A 24,144-nucleotide genomic window follows, 5' to 3' on the forward strand; every position below is an offset into this window, starting at 1 on the left:
AAGAGTTAAAAAAGACAAAAACTCTAATTCAGAGATTCACTATATTTATAAGTCCTCTTTTATAATAATTAATAATACGTAGATATTATATAACATGTATACAATTTATCTCTATTTAGCTTGATCGATTAATTCAAGCACATTGACATTAAATTATTGCAAAACGAAAGATAAAGCGAATGTTTCGGTTTCTTGATTCTTCGAAAGAAGCACTACGATCATTAAGTTCAAAGATAAGTTAGGAAAGCAATTTGCTTCCTAACTTATTTGGTAATAGCTTCCGGTAAAACGCATCAAAGTCACGCATCGACTCTATGTATGTTGGTTTTCGCCATTCGTTTCCAACTTTTCGAAGGAAAGGGCTTCCCCTTTCGACAGTTTACAAACAATTTCCTCTTCTTCTGCCTACGGTCAGATTTCCGTTCGCCGCACAATTTCCTTGCTCGCTCTTAATTTCCCTCTCACCTAGGGGCGCGTTTGCTTCCGCCGACACGTGACCGGAGACCGTTTGAGAGATCGTCGTTGCATGTCGCTTCTCGCGTGATTCCACCTTCCGTTTACCAAGAAAAGCCTATTTACACGAGTCATTAGAGGGTCTTCACCAGCGAGCTGTCGGCGACTTTATTGTGATACTCTCTCGGCAATTATTGCACATAATAGGTAGTAACAATTCTTAGGAAAAGAGAGTATTTTTTATTTTATAAAATGTATATTTTTTTAAATAAAAAAATTGAAACTTTACAAAGTTATTGACATCTTGTTTGTTCGATTTCTATAATTATATATACTAATTATTAAATTAATTTTTAATAGTTATTGGATTAATTATGTATAATTTCATTATTAAGATATTATAAATATATTTTAATTGTATTTTACATAGAAATCTTATCAACCTTACATATTTTTAAAAAAATTTTATACTTAACTAATAAATTATCAATTATGTTACTACACATGCATCAGTAAATATTATCTTCAAACTATATTATTATATATGTTTTTGGTAATTATAAGTTCTTTGTAAATTCTATAGCAAGTGAATTATCTACTATTATCTTATTAATAATAAAAATAAATTCTTCTAATTATGTCATAAAGTCTTATCGTCATTATTACTTATTAGTATTAATTTTCAGGTTCGAGATTTGCCTACATATTATCACAGTTTTCTACTTTGTGTCCAATCTATACATGTCACGATCCATCTTGAGAAGTAATCTAGATTCCAAACTAACTGACCTCTATGTGTGAATATCGTGGCGCGGGATTATCTGCGAATTCATAACTCGAGATGAAACGAGAAATCCAATTTCATTTCGCGGTACGCCTATTGCGGGAGTAACAAACCTAAATCACTTGCTTTAGAATGCTTTCGAGTGACTCGAGGCGATCGAAGCGGCAGTCGTGACAGCCTAGTCGCTTCTTCCTCGTCGTCGAGAGACCGTTTGGAGGCCATTTATTAAAGAGACAATAAGTGATGTTATCTTGCGTAATAAACCGGCGCGCGCGCACACACGTCATCCCGATCGTAAGAGATCCTATTTTATTCCCGTGCGCGATTTATATATGTAAATTTCTCTCTTTTTTTCTCACCAGCAGATGTTTATCGCACTTTGCGATTAATCGAATCATTAATATTTTATCAGTATGTACATACATATTTTGACGCGCGGAATCTGTGTGTATGATTAACGCTAAAAGTACCGAGCGGTCATTTCTGATCGTTTCTATTTTTTAAATTAATACCCTATTTTTTGTGTAAAAGATAAAATTCTGATATTTTATAACCTTTTATCAATCATTTAATAAAGGAAATAAATTAAGATCAGAATCTTATCTTTCACATAAGAAATAGGTTACTAATCTAAAAAATAGAAATGGTCAGAAAAACGGATCGATACTTGTAATATTAAACGACGATATATTAATTATGATACAATAAATTTTAGAAGGAAATAATCTAATTTTTTGACTTATTAGAAGTTTGCATGTTTTGTATTATCGTGATGAAGCATAGTTAATGAAACATTTGTTCCTTACAGCATGATTCAATCTATGCTTATGGAATATATTATAGACAATTTGAATCACAAACTAGTTACATGTTACATAATTCTTACATTTGACCCATTCTTTTTCTTAAATCGAGATATAAAAATTTAATCAATAATTATTTAACGTATATTAAACTCAGTTTATATAATATAATAACATTATATATAATAATCTTTATAATGAAATTATAAAAGAGTAAAAAACGATAAAAATTCAATCAAACTGCGATTCAAATTAAATCAAGTTTACGAAATGTGCATTACTATATGTTTTGCACAAGCTTTCCTTTTACACGCGTAAACGATCTTCTTCTCTACATATTATATTTTTTATACGCTTCCGGATGAAAGTGCATTCAAAGTTTTATGCAAGTTTCACACAACTTCATAAACGGCGGTTTAATGTGATTACGACTGCACCGACGCTTATATTCAGAAGCTATGCGGCTGGTTTCTACACGCGAACTTATTCGTTAATGTGAATGCAGTTATTGCCGAAATTTATTGTAGCATTTATCGAATAACGCTTCAGAAAAGGATTTAGATAAAATGTAAGTTAGCATGCGCGCATTTTTATACTTACAATTAGATCTTTGCATGAAACAGGCAGCTTAAAAAAGAACTTGAATATAATGCTATCGTATCTTATGCGAAAAATCCTGAAAAAAAATCTTACATAATTCAGATACATTTTCTTGTAGAAATAAAAATAAAATGATTTTTATTGGATTTGTATCATTTCTTGCACACTGTGTTAGTAAATAAATAAATAAAAATTATGAAAAGACCAATAATTTTTTAACGTAAAAAATTATGAGATTCAGGACATATGTGATTTATATCTATAGGATGAAATAATTTAGAAAATCTGGTAGTAATTTAAACCTTATTAAATTATTAAAGCATTTCAATAAAAATTTGTGAATATATTGATATTTATTTACATTATTTATATATTATTTTAAGTTTGCATAAGATCCGACCGAAATATATGTCAAACTTCTTTTCCAGGATGACACTTTTAATGAAATCGAATATCGAATGCGTAAGTCATCTCTCGGTCATGTCTAAAAATCCTTATCGCGGCCTGAGACAAACCGAAAGTCCTGCTTCCGTAGAGGTGGAAAGCCTCCTTCCGTGTTTCCATGGAAACCGTCTTTCTATCTCCCCTAACCTTCTCCTTCTCCTTCTCTTTCCTTCTATTTCTCCCTTTCTGCCATTTCCTCTTACCCCTGTCAGGAGCGGATGTATATGGAAATTAATGAACTAACTTTAGCCATTTTTTTTTTAGCAATATTTATTTATTTTTTAAATTATATATATATATATTGCAATCTGTAAACATGTGTAATTATGACTGTATATCTTAAATTTATACATATATTTATCATGGAAACTTATTTTTTATCATTTATATTAATTTAGAGTTATTAATTTTTCTAATTTTTATTTGTGAGAATACTGATTATAAAATTATTTGTACTTTTTAAAATCTTGAAAAATTGCTAGCTTTCAATTTGATAAAATTATCATTTATCCTAAACAGACTTATCGATAAGCAAATAAGATTTAAGGCCTCCCTCTTTACCGAGATATGCCAAAATTTTGTAGGCTTATCGCTTATTTTAAATGATTAAAAAAGCCACATATTTTATTTAGCTTTTAAAACATTTATATTGTATTTTCCTCATTATATAAAAATTATTTAAACTATGAAACATAAGACTTGAAACGTCTTACTTAGGGTTTCTAAAATTTTAAGTCCGCCACTGTTTTATTCTGTCGCTCTTTTTCTCCGGTTTTCTCTCATACACCCTCGTAGTAGTAATACGCCTTTCACAGTTAGCGCCGCGACGCCCGGTATCGACCGAGGGTGTTACCCCCTGTTTCCCCACTCCCTGACACTATACTCCACCGCCATCCCCTCTGTTTGGTTCCAGTGCACCCTCACGTTGCACGAGCGCTCTCAACTTTGCAGCACCCTTCCCCGCTTTTGCAATCCCCTCTACTACGCGCCACTACGATAGTACTATTCGATTCATAATAACACAAAGAACACGCGATGGCGTGTATTCGCGTGCAGCTTTAATTCACGAATTAAACCGTGTTCACCGCCGTTCTACTTCTCTTACGATACTCGGTCGTCCCATTTTACGTTCTACATATTATGGCTACACATTATTTTATATATTCTACAATTAATTAAAATCCAAAGTGAATATGCTAAAAGTTCAAGGAGTCAATAAGTTTAACGCGCTTTCGATAGATTTAAATTTTAATCAATTTAATAAGGTTTGAATTACTATATCGTGTGTCAAGATAAAAACAAAAATTTATTCTTTACTTCTTTTCTCAATATAAACAAAAATATATTCTTTATTTTTTTCTCAATATGAACATAAATATACTTTTCTTAACATAAAAATGTATTCTTAACATTTCGAATATTTATAATCGTCGATAAGTAAACGAACAAAATAAAAAACCAAAAAATTTACTTTTTTCAAAATAAATATATAGACTCTATATATATTTTATTATTCTATATTATAGAGCAATGTCTATTTTTTCTATTATTTTATTTTCGTGGCGTAACATTAATATTTTTAATAATAATTATTCAGAAACAAATCGGTAGATGTCGTAAACGTAAAATGAGATATAATTTAATAGTTTAGCGGGTTGCAAGTAAAAGCATATGCCGATTCAAGATTCTAATATATTTCTATCTTTTATAGTAGAATTCGATGGGCATCAATGTAACGGTTTCCAATTTCTCGTGTTTGCCGCGTCTTCTTCTTTCTTTTTTCTTTTATGGCATCTATTTAAGATTGGGGATGATAATACTTTGCCGCAATAAATATTTGGAATTTAAAAATTATCGTAATGAGATACAAAATTATTTTTTGAAATTTTATTTTTGTTAATAATAATGCAAATATAATTTTTTGAATTATTGATTTTCTTCATTATTGAATATCTTAAAGTTTTATAATTATTTCATAACATAAAATAATAAAAATTATGGAATTTATAAGTTTTCAAGACATAAGTATATATTTTAACTTTTATTCTAACAGACTTATTTTTTCTTCAGAGATGAAATGACTTTATAAATTTTACGTTATTTTCGAGTGCAAACAATTTCGAACTACAGTATGGCAATAATATGTGATTGAGTTCTGTATCAATTATCTAATTTTTGTTTCTTTCTATTTTTTGTAGTATTACTACGTTATATCTTACGTAAGTAAGATACAATTAGGTATATGTATACGCGCATGACCAAGTGTAGCGAAGAATTTTATTGTTTCATTGTGATCGGTAAATAATCCATGTGATTTTTAATGGTGTGAAATATTTTATACCATTTATATTTAAATATTTCAAATAAATATTAATAATTTTGACATTTGTACGATATTTATACATTTTGTCTTTTCGCGAGCAGAGTTTGGCTAATTTTATTTCAAGTAATAAGATAAAATAATAAGGAAAAGAAATTAGTTTTATACGTAAACAACACAACAAAACTTTTATTTGAAATTAAGTTTATCTCTTACAATTAGTAAATAATACATTTTTTTATTCACATATTAGAATTTATTTGACTAAATTAATGTCAATTTTTTATTTGATTAAAATTTATTCAGCTTGTGCATTGTGTGCGCTCAACTATGTTATAACGATAACTTTATTTATCATTCCTATTGTCTTAATAAATTGTAGGCTATAAAATGTTTAGTACATATCATTGTATGTAAACAGTAAATATCAAAAATGTGAAAACATCTCTATTAGTCCGTCGACAGATGACTTTCAAACAATATTTTTATTACATTTGGAAAGCTCTTTTTAGGAGCAACCATAATTTTTAGTTACCAGTATATCTTTAGTGCTTCAAAACCTCATATTGTGTAGTGAAAAGTTTTCGGAGTCTCTGAAATCAATAATAGTGACACAGTTTTCTATATAAATAATTTTAAATATAAAAATCTCATTATGTCAACGAGAAAGACATCAACTCCGCTCTTGTATGAACAGCGCATTGAAATTCACCAAAAAGCGAATGCAGGTATCGATTTAATTAGAATTGCTGCTGATTATAATATAGCTATAGGTACTGTTAAGAGCATAAAATATAATAAAATATATGAATCGAGGACTCAAGACATAAATCTACAAAGAAGAGCAATGTCGCGTGTCAGGAATAAAAATTTGAACTATCAATTGAAGAAATGGTATCTAGAACAGAAAAAATCAAGAAACACAATTAACCATAAGCTACTTTATGAGAAAGCAAAAGAAATCGTGAATAATGTTGAGGAATCATCAGAGAGTCTATCGAAATGGCTGACCCTATTTAAAAAACGTCACAATATTCAAGTATGCACTACTAACCTCCAGTATGAAAAAGTGGATCAAGAATTGCTTAATTGGTTACTAGAACGGATAATGGAACAAGATGAAATTTTACCCAAGATGCTTAAAGATAAAACCAACGAACTTATGAACGCGTTTGGTGGACCATCTTCAGATCATGCAAAAGCATGCTGGTTGTATAGATTTAAACAATGTCATGATATTCTAATAAAACCTAATATTTTGCAAAATTCTGATCAAAGAGGTGATGAGATCAATCTATCTGATTTGGATAAACAACTACTTGATTGGTTAATAGATCGGAAAAAATCAGGAGATACAATTTCACAAGAAATGCTTGTAGATAAAACACAGAAACTTTCGGATAAGTTTAGTAGACGATTAATAAAAAAGAAAGAAGAAATAAGCTGGATATGGAGAGTTAAGAGCCGTTATATTGGAACAAATGTTTAAAAACACGGATGAGATTTCGCAGACGTAGAACCATGTAAAGAAATGACGAGGCCAATCAATCAGATGCCAAAAAGTTTATTCAAGAATTCAGTCAGCGATTAGAGAAGGAAAATATTAGTTGGGATAATATTGTCAATATAATATGGTCAAAGCAGACCTTATATGAAAAATCTCTTCTTCAACTCAGCACACGCAGACAAAAGAAAAATTCCAGAGAAATAAATTGATGTTACAAAATTAAAAGAGAACCCTTTAATTGTTATATTTTGCACAAATGTTACTGGCAGTCACAAACTACCACCCTTTCCGTACGAATAAGAAAATAATTGTGAAAATCAAGAAGTATCAGATGAGTGTCAGAGCAAGTTACTTGTGACTCATAAATTATAAGAAAATACCTATTTAACACATGGGTGAGAGAGCATCAATTAGAAAAAAATATAACGGACAAAATTCTTTTACTTATTGACAACTGTATGCAATGTATCTTCTCGAAATAGAAAATTAATACGAAAGATGACGATTTCATAATAGTGTTTCTTCCAACAGATGCAGTCTCATTTTTTTAACCACTTCATCCAGAAATTATTCAGGAAATCGATCGAATTTTTCATGGGCACTCATTTCGTCTGGAGACATAGAAAAATTATGGAGAAGATTTTTAAAACAATGTCATCAAATAGAATAAGATATTCCGACTGTTTTCTCTCAGTGCACAGGAGTTAATTAATTCGTGCATAATTTTAATTGGACAATACCTACTATATTGCATTGTGAAAAGCACATCAAGAAGAGAGAAATTGCAAAAATGTTTTTATTAAGATTTATGACACTACAGTTAACTTAAAAACGACACCGAAAATTTGAATTCGATTTAAAACAATATTTTTAAGTATTTTTAACGAATCTGACCCGATGCCTGTGTTTGTTTATCACTGCTTTATAAATAACTTTAGTCGACGTGCTGACGTGTATGTGTGATGTTTCTGGATAACTTTTTAACTTATAATGTCTTGAAAGGTACGTTTTACCAGCTCTATTGCTGATGTATTACTTATAAATGCTAACATAAAAAATCTTCCACATATTTCATCACATTTAATTTTTTAATACCACTTTATGTCAATTCTTACGTAAAAATGTTACCTAGATATGTAATATATTTTTAGATTTGAAAAGGACCTAAACCAAAGGTCGAAACGTCGTTAGGTTTATTAAACATTAATTAAGCTTATTAAACATTAGAAGATGGAAACACAAAAGAAAATAGAAAGAAGAAACACTCAAAAATATTTCATGCCAATTTATAAGAGATTATTAACAATATAATAGGAATACATGATATAATATTAATTAATGATATAATAGAAATAATGATATAAGAGGAAGATTTCTCAAACAAAAGGCTTCAAGTGAGTATCCAACGAAATACTCAATTTTGTCGGAAAAATCAAGAAAAAAAGATTTTAAGAATTGACAAAAAATTGTGTTTTTGTATGTAAAATTTATATTCTATTATTTAAGTATTATTTCACACTTATTCAGCCATGCATACAATTTCAAATCACTAGGAAAATATTACAGTCTTCGTAGTTCACACCAAATGTGTTGGTAAACTTTTCAGTAAAAACAATGATTTCTCAAAATATTAGTATGTTTGTATCTATTCGAAACTGCGATTAGAAATTACATTTTTCATCATAGTTTTTATGTAATGAAGAGCGCATTGCCTGAGAGTTTTGGAATTTCCAGCAATATAGTTAGAAATTTTGAAGACAGAATTTTTGAAGAGAACTAAATTTTTTGCTGGAGATGCAACGAGAGAAAGATAGGAGGATGGAATTAGATCACCTAAATTCGAGATATTTACTTTTTTTCTTATTCTGTATTAGATTTTTGTTTTCTGTGATATCATAAGTTATCGGTTTATGAGTACCTTTTTATTAAAATTTTGCTATGGTTGTTATGTGTGTCTATATACATATATCTGTACACATGTAAATATATTAGGTCACATAAAAATATTTGTTTTTAATTTAATATCTGTTTAATATCTGTCTGGTCACGTATATTCATTTAAATACTAATTGCGTTTGACAATGTCTTATTTTAATAGTTGTATGATAAAACTGGACAATTTTTTTTAATAATAAAGGAGAAATAAGAAATAGAAGATTAGTTTATAATTAATAAATAAATTTTTATTTAGAATTAAAGTTAACAACGAATAAAGTTTTATTTCTACAACTATCAGAATTTGTTTTAGTAAGAAAAAAAAGTAAATTTTAGTTTATTTTCTTAGAAAAATTTAATAATAAATAATAGTGTGTTTATAAGTTAATATTAAATTAAATTATCTTTATTTATCATTTATCAGAATTAGTTTTACTTTTTAATAGTTACAATATACATATGTGAATTTAAAATATAATTTAATTTAGTATATTAAATTTTAAGAAAATTATTTCTAATCCTTATTAATTAAAAAAATAAGTTAATTATTATATATATTACAAAGGTATATATTACAAAGAGAAAAATATTATATAAGATATATTAATAGAAACAAAAACGTTACTATTAACATTTTATTTGTAATCAATGATGATTCCGTTTTTAAAATCCAAAATCACATAGTAGGTCTTATTTTTTTAGAAATACATACTTTTATTTAAAAGAACATTTTTCATGAATTACTATCAGATTTTTTAAATTATTTCATCCTATAGATAAATTACTCATATTCTGAATCTCATGACTTTTTACGTTAAAAAAATATTGGTCTTTTCATAATTTTTATTTATTTCTAATATTTTTTATATTAAGATTAATTTAATTAGAGTTTAAAAGTATTTAACTGTGAGATTTGTTAAAGATTTATATTGCAGAGAAGAATATTTTATAAGATATAGGTATCAGAAGCAAAGCGTTACTATTAATATTTTACCTGTAATCAATCATGATTCAGTCTTTACAATCCAAAATCACATAATAATAGATCTTATTTTTTCAGAAATATATGCTTTTATTTAAAAGAACATTTTCATAAATTACTACCAGATTTTCTAAATTATTTCATCCTATAGATAAATTACTTATGTCCTGAATCTCTTAATAGCTCTTATTTTTTCAGAAATACATATTTTTATTTAAAAATAGTTGTAGAAAATAGTTGCAGAAATAATTCTAAAGATATAAAATAATCATTTTCTTAGAAATTAGAAATCCAAATCTAAAATAGAATATAGTTACTCACGCGATAAGATTTTTTTAACGTTATTTTTATAAATTTGTTTTTTACTTAACAATTTAAAGTAACTGCTTTCTATAGTTTCATCTTTGCTCGAAAGCGCAAATTGCGGGCAATAATCTCAACTTTGTCGCATAGGGGGTGAGCTATAATCAAGACTGACTTATGGCATAATTAGCACATTTCCCGGTTCCAAGTAACGGCCGCCTTCTTGCGACGGGTGCGCACTTGCAAGAAGGAAGCCGTGCTCACAAAGCAGGCAATTAGTTTAGAGAACTGTTCTTTTGAAGGAAATATTTCCATCGGATTATCTCTATGTCTGAATTTTGAAATTTTGAATATTAAACCTCACAGAACTTTATCTCTTTAATCTTATCATTCTATCTATCGCGCAACCTGACGAAAAAGCTTTTAAGTCAAACTTTAACTATATAGATTATTCAAAACTTTATATAGTTAAAAGCTCTCTTAGTACTAAGAATTGAAATTATTGAGCTATTCCTTTAAACGATATTTACGTGTGTGGCTATCGTATCATTTCGAGCCATTAAACTAAAAAAAATTGCCTCAAGAGAAAGAGAGAGAGAGAGAGAGAGAAATTGAGGCATTAAGTTCATGTTGGATTTTACTTGTTTCATGAAAAGATAATCCTTATCACTTTTTGTTAAAAACGTCTATTTTTAATTAAAAAATTAACTTTACAAATAACACCGAAAATTTTCTATAAATAAAAATGGTTGAAAATGGAGATTTTTTTTATCATTCAAATTAATACATTTAAATGCAATTAATTCCGAAAAAGTTATATATTTTAATGCAGATATAAGTAAAGTTTTCTTTCTTAACTCTCTAAATTTATTTATTAAATAAATAGTGAATATTGATGCCCAAGAGGAACATAATATATTTGGAAAAAATACAATACTACAAAAAAGAGATACTTTTATATTGTTTGATATACATTATATTCGCTTTACTTGATATACTTTGACAATCAAATATTTCGTAGGTATGGAAGCAAATCACTTCGGGTTTCTTGCAAGCGTGCCCGATCGGCAAATTAAATGGGGTCGAAATGATTTATCGTGGTGGTTGGCTGGAAGATGCGATGTTACTATATTATTCGGTGGGTGGGGTCACCTGTCTACAACGATAAGAACTGACCCAAATTCACGCCAATCTTTCTGGCGATTCTCTGCACAGAATACATCAAGGCTTCTGCATGCGCAACTCTCCTTGTCCTCCTTTCGAGAATACGCGATATAAGTTTTACCGGTCGAAAACTTTCAGCCATAAGTAAGTAAAAGTCCCGATTGTTCCACTTCGGAAATCGCTAAACCGGCCATCGACGGAAAATTGCAGATTACTTTTGGTCGCGCGAGCTTTACGACAAGATCGTAAACGAGATTGCTTTTATGCATCACAGGGCATGTCCGCCGTATTTTCTATCTCTCTAATGTTACATACAGTTTCTCTTTATATATGCTGGATGTATATTTTCTAATCTTGTGTAAAGACGGATTTTCTTTCAAAATGTCTTTTCATAAAAACATATCATAGCTTCTTCTCGCGGTGGTGTGTATCATTTTTTTTATAAAACTATTTTTTAAAGAACTATATATTTAGCGCATTCTCGAAGTGTGCAGAGTAAAATATTTATAAATAATATATTTATAAATATAAAAGTTTAGAAAATTTTTCATTTAACTTAAATTCTTAAATATATGTTTATGTTAGCTAGTAATTTTTGAGTTTAAAATTTTGAGGTTTGAATTTTGAAAGTCTACAGTGGGAATGTTGAACTTTGATGTTGTGAATTTTCGGTATTTCAAATTTGGATTTTAGATTCTGGAATTTAGAATTTTCAATTATGATTTTGAATTGAGAATTCGAATTTTAATTTTAATTGTGATTTTAAGTTTTAAGTTTGTTTAATTTAAGTTTAATTGTAATTTTTTATTTTTATTTGGATTTTGATTTTAACTTCAAATTCTGGATAAAAATAGATTGACAGGTTTGGTTTCAAGGAATTATAGATTATATTGTTTATATATGTATATGTTTGTATATATAGATATTTATATTTATATTTAAATGTTTATGTTTATATATATGTATTATATTTATTAAATTTTCTATATTTTATGGAATTATTTTGTTCATTTCAGTTTAGTTTATTTTATTTAATGGGATATATTTTTGGATTATATTTGGTAGAATTAGTAAGCGTACTCATATGGTTTATAGAATTCAGGATATGAAATGGTTATATGTAAATACGTAAAACATGTAAGCTGGAAGCCATTCTAAGCCGAAAGGCAAGGATTAAGAATAATAATAAATAAATAATAATAATATTAGCTATTAAAATTTTATAACTATATAAATATTTATTAATCTACTTTTTGCGTGGTGAAGAATTAACCGATATTGCAAACTTCTGATACTTGTACAAGAGAAGAGAAAGTTCTCGACTGCCGTTTGTGTATCGAGATATAGAAAAAAAATACGGACAAAAGCGTAGCCCGCTTAAGCGTAACGCAAGGGTTGTAGGGCTTCTATTATTGCAAAGCAGCGGTCGATGAGTTCTCGAGATTACATTCTCTTGGGAGATATTTCTCTCCCTTTTCCTCTCGTATTTATTCACCGCCACGAAATCTACGTTCGCGTTTTATCAACGAAATTACACTACTCCCGAGGGTTCAACGCTCCAAATACACAAGCTTGCACTGGTTTAGTCGTTAATTACATATCTAATTTGTGATATGAGATTATTAAAATTTACTTATTACTTTAGTGAATTATTAGCGAGTTGTTTCGAACTGTTATTAAATTTAAAAAATATTAGTAAAAATATGAGAGAATCTTTCTCTCGAGTAATTTTGTCAGAATTTTAATTCAAACATAGAAACTGTTTAAAAAATTCAGCAAGAAATAATACTGAATTTTTTAATACGGACAGAAAAAGATTATATCAGTTTCTTACATTGTTCACTGAGTGTATTTTTTATCAAACATTCTTTGCGGAATAAATTATGGTTTACGGTGTGCTTCCTAAAAAAAAAAAAAAGATACTCTTTCGCCGATAGGGAATCGAAATTCCACTTTTTGCCGAGTCCTCCTCGTAGGAAACTCAATTAGCGATCTCGTAGAATTAATCCCAAGTTGCAGCAGGCTGCATTCAAACGAGGTCCTCGAGGTTACGTCGCCCTTAGCGGAAAGAGTAACAGAGCTGATTGGCGTTCGCGCAAATAACTTCGTTACGAGTTCTGTCACGAGTGCGGTTCACGTGGATTTAGCTCCTGCGGTGTCTATCGAATCAGTTTCTGCTATCTTTTTCGTTTTTCTTTCAACTCAATTATCGGAAAACTTCGAAAAACCTTTGTCGCTACCATGATAAAGTTTACGCATGAATATAAAATTGCAATATTTAATTTGTAAAGATGTATATTTTACTAAAGAAGAATGTACGATTCTAAAAATTAATTTAAAACATTTTTTATCATGAAACATTTGTAGATCCATCTTAATCTAAATTAATAGCTAATCCATTATGTGTCTTTTACTAGTCTTTGTGCTTCGCTTTAAATTTCTAATAATAAAATTTATATATTAAATTAAATCCCTAAAAATATAATTATACGTCTATTATTTTCAAGAAAACCATTAGACATTAGGTAATATCAAACTTTATTACTATAAACATTAAATGTTATTGCTGATAAATTTTTAAACTTGTATTACATTTGATATTTAATGTCTAAAATAATCTGGATGTAATAATAATTCAAATTTTTGCACTCGAGTTAGTTCGATCAATTAAGCTTACTGTCACACACACGGTGGTTTACCACTACATTTCTAGAGTTAGTAAAGTACGATGAAAAATGAGCAACTGCGACACGGCTTAAAGATACAGAACATAGACTGTGTTAATTAATCTGGATGTAATTAATTATAGCTTTTGATTATACAGGTTGTTACGCCGCAAAAGTGCGGGGACGTTTACCTGTACGACCTCCCAGCCAGTCGGGGAAGTCCTGCGCCGCCCTCCAGACACGACTCACCTCTCAACTCGACAAACAATGAGCATTCGCACAATACAGGTACATATTATTCACAAACTAAACCCCCCATCTGTAACCGAATGATTGTGATAAAACTGTCTGCTAAAATTTAATTATATTAATTTTGAGATATTGATTAATTTCGCGAAAAACTACGATAGAGTTTTTGACTAGTTTATGTAGCGAATGTAAAATTTTTAATTAAAATCACAGACGTATAATTTGTATTATTTTACACATTTTTTGACAATTTTAAATATTATTTTGAAATAAATTATTAATTTTTAAAAAATTTATTATCTACAAATATTTAATATCTTTCTTTGTAATTTAGATGATTAAAAATCAGTCATATTGTATAACTTGTAAAGAACTTTTTTTTTGAATATGCAATTATTTTTGAGGATAAAAATATCTATAAATTTTATACAAAATATATATTCAAGTATTGAATCTTTTGTGGATCTTATTGATAAAATTATCTATTTATTTATCGTTTTGCTTTAGTACTTTACACTAGAAGAGTATTAGTTTCTTATTATCACACTTTCGCTAAATATTGTAGATCCTGTTGTTCGTCGAACAAAGAGCTGCTGAAGACTTGTATGTATATAGTAGAAATTTCACGCAGCTCGGACAAGTTAGCTTACAAATACCCGGGGGACTTAATCCGGCAGAAATTTTTCTTCACTTTTGTCAAATGGGAAAAAAAAACTTTTACCTGCGCAGGGCGATACACCAGCAGTAGCAACAGCGCGCGGAATTCCATGGACAACGGAGGTAGCGGCGACGCGAACGAGTGTTATGACGTACCACCGCGCGCGATTCCTGTGATATCGTCGCCAGCGAGCAGTCCAAGCCCGGCTCCGTCGTGCTACGACATCCCGAGGCCGCCGACATCCTGCACGCCTAACTCAAATTGCTCCGGCATCACGCCGCTGGATTGCTACGATGTGCCACGACCCCTGCAACCCCTCACGCCCAGCAGCTCGGCCTCCAGCCTCACCAACGACGGATCCCTCAGTGGCTCGAACAGGTACGTTTGTTCGCATCTCGTATTATTTCGAGAAATTCCCGAGTATTGTAGGTATCACAAAGATCACAGTCGTTTTTGGAACCAAAAAATCTTGGAAATGCTATAGTCGCATAAGCATACAAAAAGCGTCCCCGACGAGTTTTCAAATAATACTTGGCCTTCCTCATTGTAGAAAAAAAATTTTCCTCAAAATTTCAGCTCCTTAACTGTATTATTTCCTAAGTTATCGAGAAAAATGTCATTTTCAGTTTTTATTTTTCTTTTCCATAAATATTCCAGATGATTCCATATCGATTTTTTTTCTTAATACTTATCAACAAAAGAAATATTTTTTATTAATCTCGAATAAAAACTTGATTTAAAAAAAAAGATTAAAATTAAGAAATGACCTTGTTCCTTTCGAGGTTCAATCATTAAACTTTTAGAGAAGATCCTTTTTGTATGTCTCAATACTTTTAAATTTTTTCAATTTTTTCGAGTTGGTGCAACATAGTAAAAAAAAAATAAAAATTCTTTTTTTTTTATTATTTTTTGATGAGTCAAAAAATTATTTATTTTTCTTGTGATCTCTTCTCTATAATTATAATAGTAATGATAATAGTAATAATAATAATTGTAATAGTTATAATTACACTGCAAAATAGAAACATTTTTTATGCAAAAACAATTTTCACAAATACAACTTTTAAATTGTTTTTGCATAAAAAATATTTCTATCTTGCAGTATAATTATAATTATTACAAAAAAAATTAATAATTTTTTGTCTTATTATGAAGAAATAATAAAAAAAAAAGATTTTCCATTTTTTTCATCATGTTGCACCAACTCGAAAAAATTGAAAAAATTTGAAAGTATTGAGACATATAAAAAGAGTATTCTATAAAAGTTGAGTGATTGAACCTCGAAAGGACCATGTTAAAAAAGTCATTTTTAAAATTTTAATCTTTTTTTTTAAAAAACCGAGCGTTTAGTCGAGATTAATGAAAAAATATTTTTTTTTGTGTCTTTTGTTGATAAAAGTTCAGAAAAAAATCGATATGAGATCATCTCAAATATTTACGGAAAAGAAAAATAAAAACTGAAAATGACGTTTTTCTCGATAATTTAGAAAATAATAGAGTTAGGAAGCTGAAATTTTTTTCAACGATGAGAACATGACAGGCCAAATGTTATTTGAAAACTCGTCGGGGCAATTTTAGTATGCTTATCCGGCTATAGCCTTTACACACGTCCGAGAATCTAAAAGTTTCGAAATAAATGGAGAATTGAATAAAATTTTAGAAATCCTGCGAAAAATAACTTAAAGATATGAAAATTATATAAGTGTCAAAAAAAATCTTAATAATCCAAGATTCCAAGCACGCAAGTTTTCGCTAAAAAAAACTATGACATACACGACGTCTTCAATATAAATAAATAATAAATTAAAAAAATGTTCAATATATATATATATATATTTAATTAACTTCGTTAATCTTTTTGACTTCGTTACATAGATAATGTTCTGAATTCCAGATCGAGTTTGGCCGCTCCGGATTATGATGTACCTCGACCACGTCTTCCAGTATCCTCGTTGCCGTCTCGACATAACACTCCTTTACCAAATACCCCGACGCCACCACCGCCCTCGCAACAAATTTATGACGTACCAGTCAGCAAGGAGCTTCCACTGGAATTAGACTCCGCCCTGGAAGGCTTGCAGAGACTGCAGAACGAGGCGTCCGCCGCGATAGCGAGGTTACTGGGCTTCGTCAGCCCCGGCTGGAGAACGCCGCAGCGATTGGACGCCACCCTTATGGATCTGAGGCTGGCTGCTCTCAGACTACGAACGTCCCTGCATGATTTAGCTGAATTCGCGGAAGGTAATTAACTATAACTCATTGATTTAATATATTAAAAAGTTTGTGTGTAAAGATGTCTTGACAACTTTTCAAATAAGATACGTAGCTTCTTCGGCACACTTAAATAATTTTTTCAATTTTTGCTAATCTTATGAAATCATTCCTAAATCTTGACAGAGAAAAAAATCATCATAAATTATACAAGAGATGAAGTAGATTTTTCAATATTATATTTTTTATTTTTCTTATCTCTAAAATTCTTGGAATTTACGACAGTACACATTTTTATCTACAGTTTTTATAAAAATTACATTACTTTCTCAAAAGTATATTTTCATATATGCACTGTTAAATTAAAAAAAATCCTATTTCGCGCACAGGCACGCTAGGCAATGCGGGCAAAGCGCCGGACAAAGGTCTGGCAACGAAATTACGACCACTAGTAAAAGCGCTTCGTGATTCCGACAAGCTCGTACAGGAAGCCGCTACTGAATTGGACACAATGGAATGGGATGCGAGCAAGCTCTGCCGCGGTGGTGGCGATACACCAACACCTACTAACGGACCTCCGCCTTCGCTGCTACCGTCTGTACAGCCGGATCCCCTCGATCAGCTGATTGCGTGTGCCCGAGCGCTCACGGAAGACGTTCGTCAGGTTGCTAGTTTCATTCAGGTAAGCATCTTTCGCAACCGTAATATATTTCTCACGGGTAGTGAAATCTTTCACAATCTCAAACGCGAAGGATTTTAATTGAATCATCCTGATAATGGTAATAACCCTGAAAAGACCGTGTAAATTAACTTAAATTGAAATGATGAATTATAAAATATGAAAGAAAAAAAAAAATCAACCTTTAAACTTTTTTTTCGAATAATGCATTAAGTATGTACATGTAATTTCTGTTTTTAATCCGTATCACTGCCATGTGACTTATTCAGTGCATGTAATAAGAACGAATTGTAAGTCTAATATAAGAAATCAATTTTTTAATCCTCAATGTTTAAGAATTGAAATGAATAAACGAGAATAGAAAAATTCGGAAACAATTAGACAACTAAAATTGTAAGTCTTTCTAATTTCGAAGATTAGGAATCGAAAATTTTAGAAAATAAATTTTTGTACACTTCTTTTAGAATAATGAATTGTTATATAAATATAATTGTAAATATAGTTTTGATGGCATTGATAAGGATCTTAAGTCCTTATTGCTAATAATAGAGGCTCTATGCGTACAGGGAAATTCCACGTTGCTTTTCAAACGAGCGTCGATCATTTCCACGGGTAGCAGCAACAATAGCGGCGCCGGAGAGGATTACGACTACGTGAATCTTGATTCACGAGAGGTCGTGGCGAAACAGCGAGAGGAACTACGAGCCTTGCTACCGCAGGAGCTACGGAACAATTATGATCTGCTGGTATCCGAGGCGGACAATGCGGCAATTCAGATGCCACCCACGACACCGACGCCCATGGATCCAAACGATAAACAATTGTTGGCCTTCTATGCCGCACAGGTGATCACGCATGGTGCGCATTTGACTCACGCCATCGACGCTTTTCTCCAGACAGTCGAGCACAATCAACCACCCAAAGTGAGTTGACTCTCGAAATTTCTTGTAGTACTTGTAATATCAGCCACAGTATCTCTTCGCGTGAAAATATTTGAAGATGTCGAGAGATTTATTATTCGACATTGGTAACAAAATGATGAAGAATGTTATTCTTGTTTCGATAGAACTTGAAATTTGAATTATCTGTAGTCATCCTTTTTTTTAACAACACTTGTCATAATATATATAGATATACGTTTCAGAATGGCTAGTAATATAATGACAAGACATTTTATTGTTTGACGATATTAGCTAATATTTTATCGTGTCTAACAAAAAGTAAATTAAATTTGTTATTATTTTAGAAATTTATATAATTCGTAAAGTTATTTTATACAAGGACATAAGCGCATTACGATAAACAAATTGTGCATGTACTTAGTTCGAGCACTTTTTCAATATATCTTGAAATGCATTAAGTGGATATGTATATGGGTCTCGATAACGATGATAGGACAGAGGATATCGGCGGTGCTACTGTGACAAGATATTTTAAATAAGCGTACGTTAATTGCATATTTTCATTACTTTTTCACAATGACCTCTTTTTCACATGCATTGTAACGCAACCGTAGTTACAGATAAGCCGATAGTAAAACGTATATTGTAAAATCGAAGCAAAAACATATTGAGAAATTGGAAAATTATGTCGTCTAGATTATAAATATATCAAATATAATTAGCATAATAGCAAAGTATAATTATCTCAAATTCGCGCATACAAAACATATAAAATAAATACATTTCAACAATAATTTAAACTCGCTATAACTTGTTTAAACAATTAAAACTTTGAATTTAATTTTCAATAACAAAAGTTAAAAAAAAAAAATATCTATTTCATATCATAATTTCCAAAAATTTTATATACTAGAACATTTTAAGCGCGCGCCATTTATTTTATGTATGTTTATGTCGTGTTGTGTACGTTAAAGTTAAGCGTTAAAGTTTCTTTTTTCTGCAATGCTAATTGATTGTTGAATATTCAATTTTAATATTTACGGTTGGCTTTAAGAAACCATCCTTTTTTCTTTTTCTTTCTTTCTTCTATCTCTTTTTTTCTGTTAATTACACAAATATAAATTACATATTAAATATACATATAAAATCATGGGAAAAGTTTATACATAGATCATATACAATACATGCATACATAATATATGTATCTTTTTTTGTCTCTCTTTTTCTCTTCGTTTTCTTTAACTTTTTTTAAAACTTTTCTTTAATTTAATTTTTTTACAAGTTGTCACATAAACTGTCAAAATTTGACAGCTACAGACGACACGCGCGAAGCAAGTCCGTAATAACGGACTTGACAACGAGACAATCAATCAGCATCTCGGAAAAGAGGCGACAATATGTAAATAACATGCCTTTTATTCAGTTTAAACACATTTAAAAAAACCATGTCTTAAAAAAATAATTTAGTGTTTAACAAGAAAGAATAATTGTTAAAAATTTGTTTAACAAACAAATAAATCTTATTAATATGGAATTACAGGTTTTTCTGGCTCATGGTAAGTTCGTCGTGCTGAGTGCACACCGGCTCGTGCACATCGGTGACACAGTGCACCGTAACGTGACGCGCAATGACGTGCGTACACGTGTGTTGCAATGTGCAAACGCTCTGAATGAGGCACTCGCGCAAACCGTGCAAAAGACGAAACAGGCCGCCCAGTTCTTCCCGAGCGTTACTGCGGTCCAGGAAATGGTCGACAGCGTCGTCGATGTTTCACACCTGGCTAAGGATCTCAAAGTCGCCATGATACAGTCCGCTCAGCAGCCGTGAAGATTTTTATCACAACGCAGTCGCGTAACTACAAGTTCCTTGAATTGAAATGCAATTCTTACGATTGGTAGCTCTTTTTTTTTCTCGTTAAACTCTAAGACTGCGGAGGATTCAAGCACGACGCATCTTGGAGTTTATACCTTGCGATCGTATTTGATATATCGCAATCGCGTTGGTAATTCAAAGACAACGTTTGAAGAATCATATCGAATCTCTTGTCCAAATCTTTTTTTGTCGAGATTTTAAACAAAGGTCGCTGAGAATCTGCAGCGTGTTTATAAATTGAATATTTTTTTCTCATACAAAAATGGATCAAAAGTATCTCAGGAAATTTATAGTAGATGATTCTTCAAGCGTTATCTATGAAATGTGAATCGTTGATGGTTGCTGTTATCTCGAGATTCAATCGTCAACAAAGGATGTAATGAAGAATACAGTGGTATTGAAGGCGCCTGAATATTTTTACCGAAAGAGAATGAGCATTAGCGCAAAAGAAGCTTGCTTGAGATCCGACGATAATATTTTTAATCCTAAACGGCGAGATAATCAAACGAGATAATCCATATATATGCTCCACAAAGCAAAAACAAAATCCCCAAATACTCACACACCTTGTGTGTACAGTACAGAGCTAATTATACCTTTGCATTTATAAAAAAAAAAAAAAAATTTGTGGCCTAAAATAGAAACCTGCTACTGCCAAAGCTCCGGTATCTAGATAAGAAACGAAGGAAACCTTGGAACGAGTGTCTTTGTAATGTACTCGAGAATATTAACATTGTAATCTTTCATAGAAAATATGTAGCCGTTCAACTAGACGTTTATTCAAGTAGACGTGTGGAATATAACGAGGAGTTATAACAATAGCTTTCTGGCACGTGAGAAGCATTGCCGAAATGGGCTTCCACGAATTCGCGACTTGACAGACACCGAGGTTATCCACTCGTTTCAGAATGGAGCTCATTTCGGATACACGCCAACAACGTACGCAGCTAAACGTGTTAGTAGTCTCATAGTTGTATGTATACAATATACAGTAGAACATACGCATATGACGACATGTATTCATATCTTTCTTTTAGAATTGAATTTATCGATGTTAGTTAACTATATAAATTTTACTTTAGTTGATTTTCTAGAACTAGATTAAAAAAAAGCAAAAGAATAAGTCTACTGATAAGTTAACTGATATTGCTATTAAAGGCAATGCGAAAGATCGATATGAATACCAATGTCGAATTGAAGAACAACCGCGTTTCTGTTTTTCTAATTCGATCGTATGTCGGAAAATTGACACCAAGAGAGAGAGAGAGAGAAAATTTAACGCAGGAGGGAACGCACTTTTTGAGATATCCTGCGCGCAGACGTGAATTATATTACTTGTTACAAACAATTCTTTTGGAGGACAACTTTAAACAAAAATTTTATACAAAGCTTTTACTGCTGGGTTACGAATTTTTCGGACCCTCAGGCCTTTTTACCAGGCTCTTCCACAGCGAAAATTAATCACGAACGCACACCATGAACCGCAATCAGCGGCGGATCGAATGAAATATTGTCGTAATAAGAATTTCAAAAGAACGACAACTATGTAACATGTACTCGAGATTTCTTTTCTATAACGAGGCCTTTTTTTATAGAGCATTTTTAGACAATTTTTATAGAACGAATGTTTTTATTAACTTAGCGCAGATTCAAGTCCTTTAATAGAGACTGACACAAGCAAATACCTAAAGAATATCGTAAAAATTGTGTCATTTTTTTCTAAATGTCTTGTATTTCTGTATCATTGTGATAAATCAGTCATGGAACTGCGTTTTTTTTTTTAATTATCTAGCTATCAAAGCTATCTTTTTTTATATTGTAATATATAACTATAATTAACATATTTTCACGTTATACTATTACCAAAAGATTATAAAATTATTTTGAAATATATAATTATCCAAGTCAGGAATACGTATACGATCCAACCGCTAATTTACGGCGTAAATTGTTTCCTTGGCATCCACATACGTAAGTGTACTTAAAAATAACTTGCTGACTAATAGGATCCGCTCAACACAATTCACGAAACTATCCAACTTATTTATTGGAGTTTTACTGCGCCTCGACTAAACAATGGAGATATAATTATATGACTGTGACGCGGTTATATGTATATTTTAGCTGTATATTAAAGTGTAATCGGCTGTTTTCTTGCAGCTTTAATGCTAACGAAGCATTTACTAAAATTCTTCTTTATTGCATAGCGATTTTTATCTTACGATATTCTTTTTTCTCAATTAAGAGATAGATTGTCGGAATTATTATTGTAACTAGTATTATTGTAATTAGTAATATTGTAGATAAAGCGATTTCTTTTTTTCAAGGCGCGACTTATGACATTATATATTTACAGTTTATTTTTTAGAAATTATATCCAAGCATATCGCATATAGAAAAACGTTTATACATAAACCTCGAGACCTGTATTATAATTTATTGGCGAAGCGTTTTTTGTAATATAATACACATATGTGACAGGCAGTTATATAGAATCTAGGACTGTATATTTCGAAGTTTATATGATAGTCGATAGGTGCTTATCATTCACGTTCAACTATTGTATATTCAGGTATTATCACATGTCATTAAGTATTAATAGTTTTTCCTTTTTTAACGTAGCCTGACAAATATTTTATTCACACCAATGGAAACACAGTTTGTCGTTTTCCTCTAATTTCCCTTTTGTACATTGTACCTGGATAATCCTTTCGGAGTAATTGTATATTATTCTTGCGATACATTTGTTAAACATTTACATATATACACACATAATGGTATTTCATATTATTATAAGAAATACTTACTATGCTGTAAGCTACATATCGAGAGCGATTATTCTAAGATTAAGATGGAAAAATTGGAAAAGAGAAAGAAACTCTCGATATAGTGTACGTGATATCGTTTTAGAGGAATTTACTACACATCGAAAACTCGGTTTATCATAATGAATCATGCTTTCGGTAGTCTAATATAATTCACACGGAGACAATTTCCTGTGTTTTGTCGTTGAAGATTTCTTCGTATCGTTCAATGCAAAGCCGAGATGCGTTATAAACTAAATAATTGATTATGTTACGTTAAAAACACCTTATTTGTATATATACATAGATATATATTTATACATTATTAAATATTATATATACATAACTATTCCTATTACAAAAATGAGTATGTATACACACACACACACATATACACACATACATACACACATGTGCGCAATAGTATGTCTGAGATGCAATAGTGGAATAAATCTGTTTAAATATTGTGCAATGTCAAAAATAATTTTTAAGTCAAAATATGCTGAAATAATCAAGAAGTATTTGAAAAAAAAAAATATCTATTGAAAAGAATATTCATATAAACTCGATTGTAATGTAAGCCAAAAGTGCGTAAACCGAGATGTTTTCAGAACTGTAAGATATTTTTTCCATACTATTCTTTTTTTCAACAATATTCTAACAACACCCTGAAAGATTAATTTTTGCATATTGGCGTATTACTTGTATATTATAGTTTCGTTCATACAATAAAGTCTCAAGAGAAAAAAAAAAGATTGTATCGTGATTAAAAATAGACAATCTTTCCAGGAAATCCTTTATTCTTTA

General features: G+C 30.5%; 1 protein-coding gene across 4 annotated transcripts in view; it reads left to right on the forward strand.

The window, feature by feature from the left end:
• P130cas (Serine_rich_CAS and FAT-like_CAS_C domain-containing protein p130CAS) overlaps positions 1–23,526 on the forward strand; it is a 72,342-nt gene extending 48,816 nt beyond the window's left edge. For 2 of the 4 annotated variants that reach the window (XM_072897146.1, XM_072897147.1), the window contains exons 4-9: positions 14,120–14,249; positions 14,940–15,246; positions 16,763–17,109; positions 17,469–17,761; positions 18,325–18,681; positions 20,201–23,526. In XM_072897146.1, the coding sequence (XP_072753247.1) occupies positions 14,120–14,249; positions 14,940–15,246; positions 16,763–17,109; positions 17,469–17,761; positions 18,325–18,681; positions 20,201–20,488 (1,722 nt within the window). In that variant the 3' untranslated portion in view covers positions 20,489–23,526. Of the gene's footprint in view, positions 1–5,835; positions 6,133–14,119; positions 14,250–14,939; positions 15,247–16,762; positions 17,110–17,468; positions 17,762–18,324; positions 18,682–19,004; positions 19,202–20,200 lie in introns of those variants that run through there. The other 2 variants (XR_012047151.1, XM_072897148.1) reach the window with 2 other exon arrangements.
• Positions 23,527–24,144: the final 618 nt, after the last annotated feature.

The sequence above is a fragment of the Anoplolepis gracilipes genome, chromosome 8 (genome assembly GCF_047496725.1).
Source record: "Anoplolepis gracilipes chromosome 8, ASM4749672v1, whole genome shotgun sequence".
NCBI classification, from domain to species: Eukaryota; Metazoa; Arthropoda; class Insecta; order Hymenoptera; family Formicidae; genus Anoplolepis; species Anoplolepis gracilipes.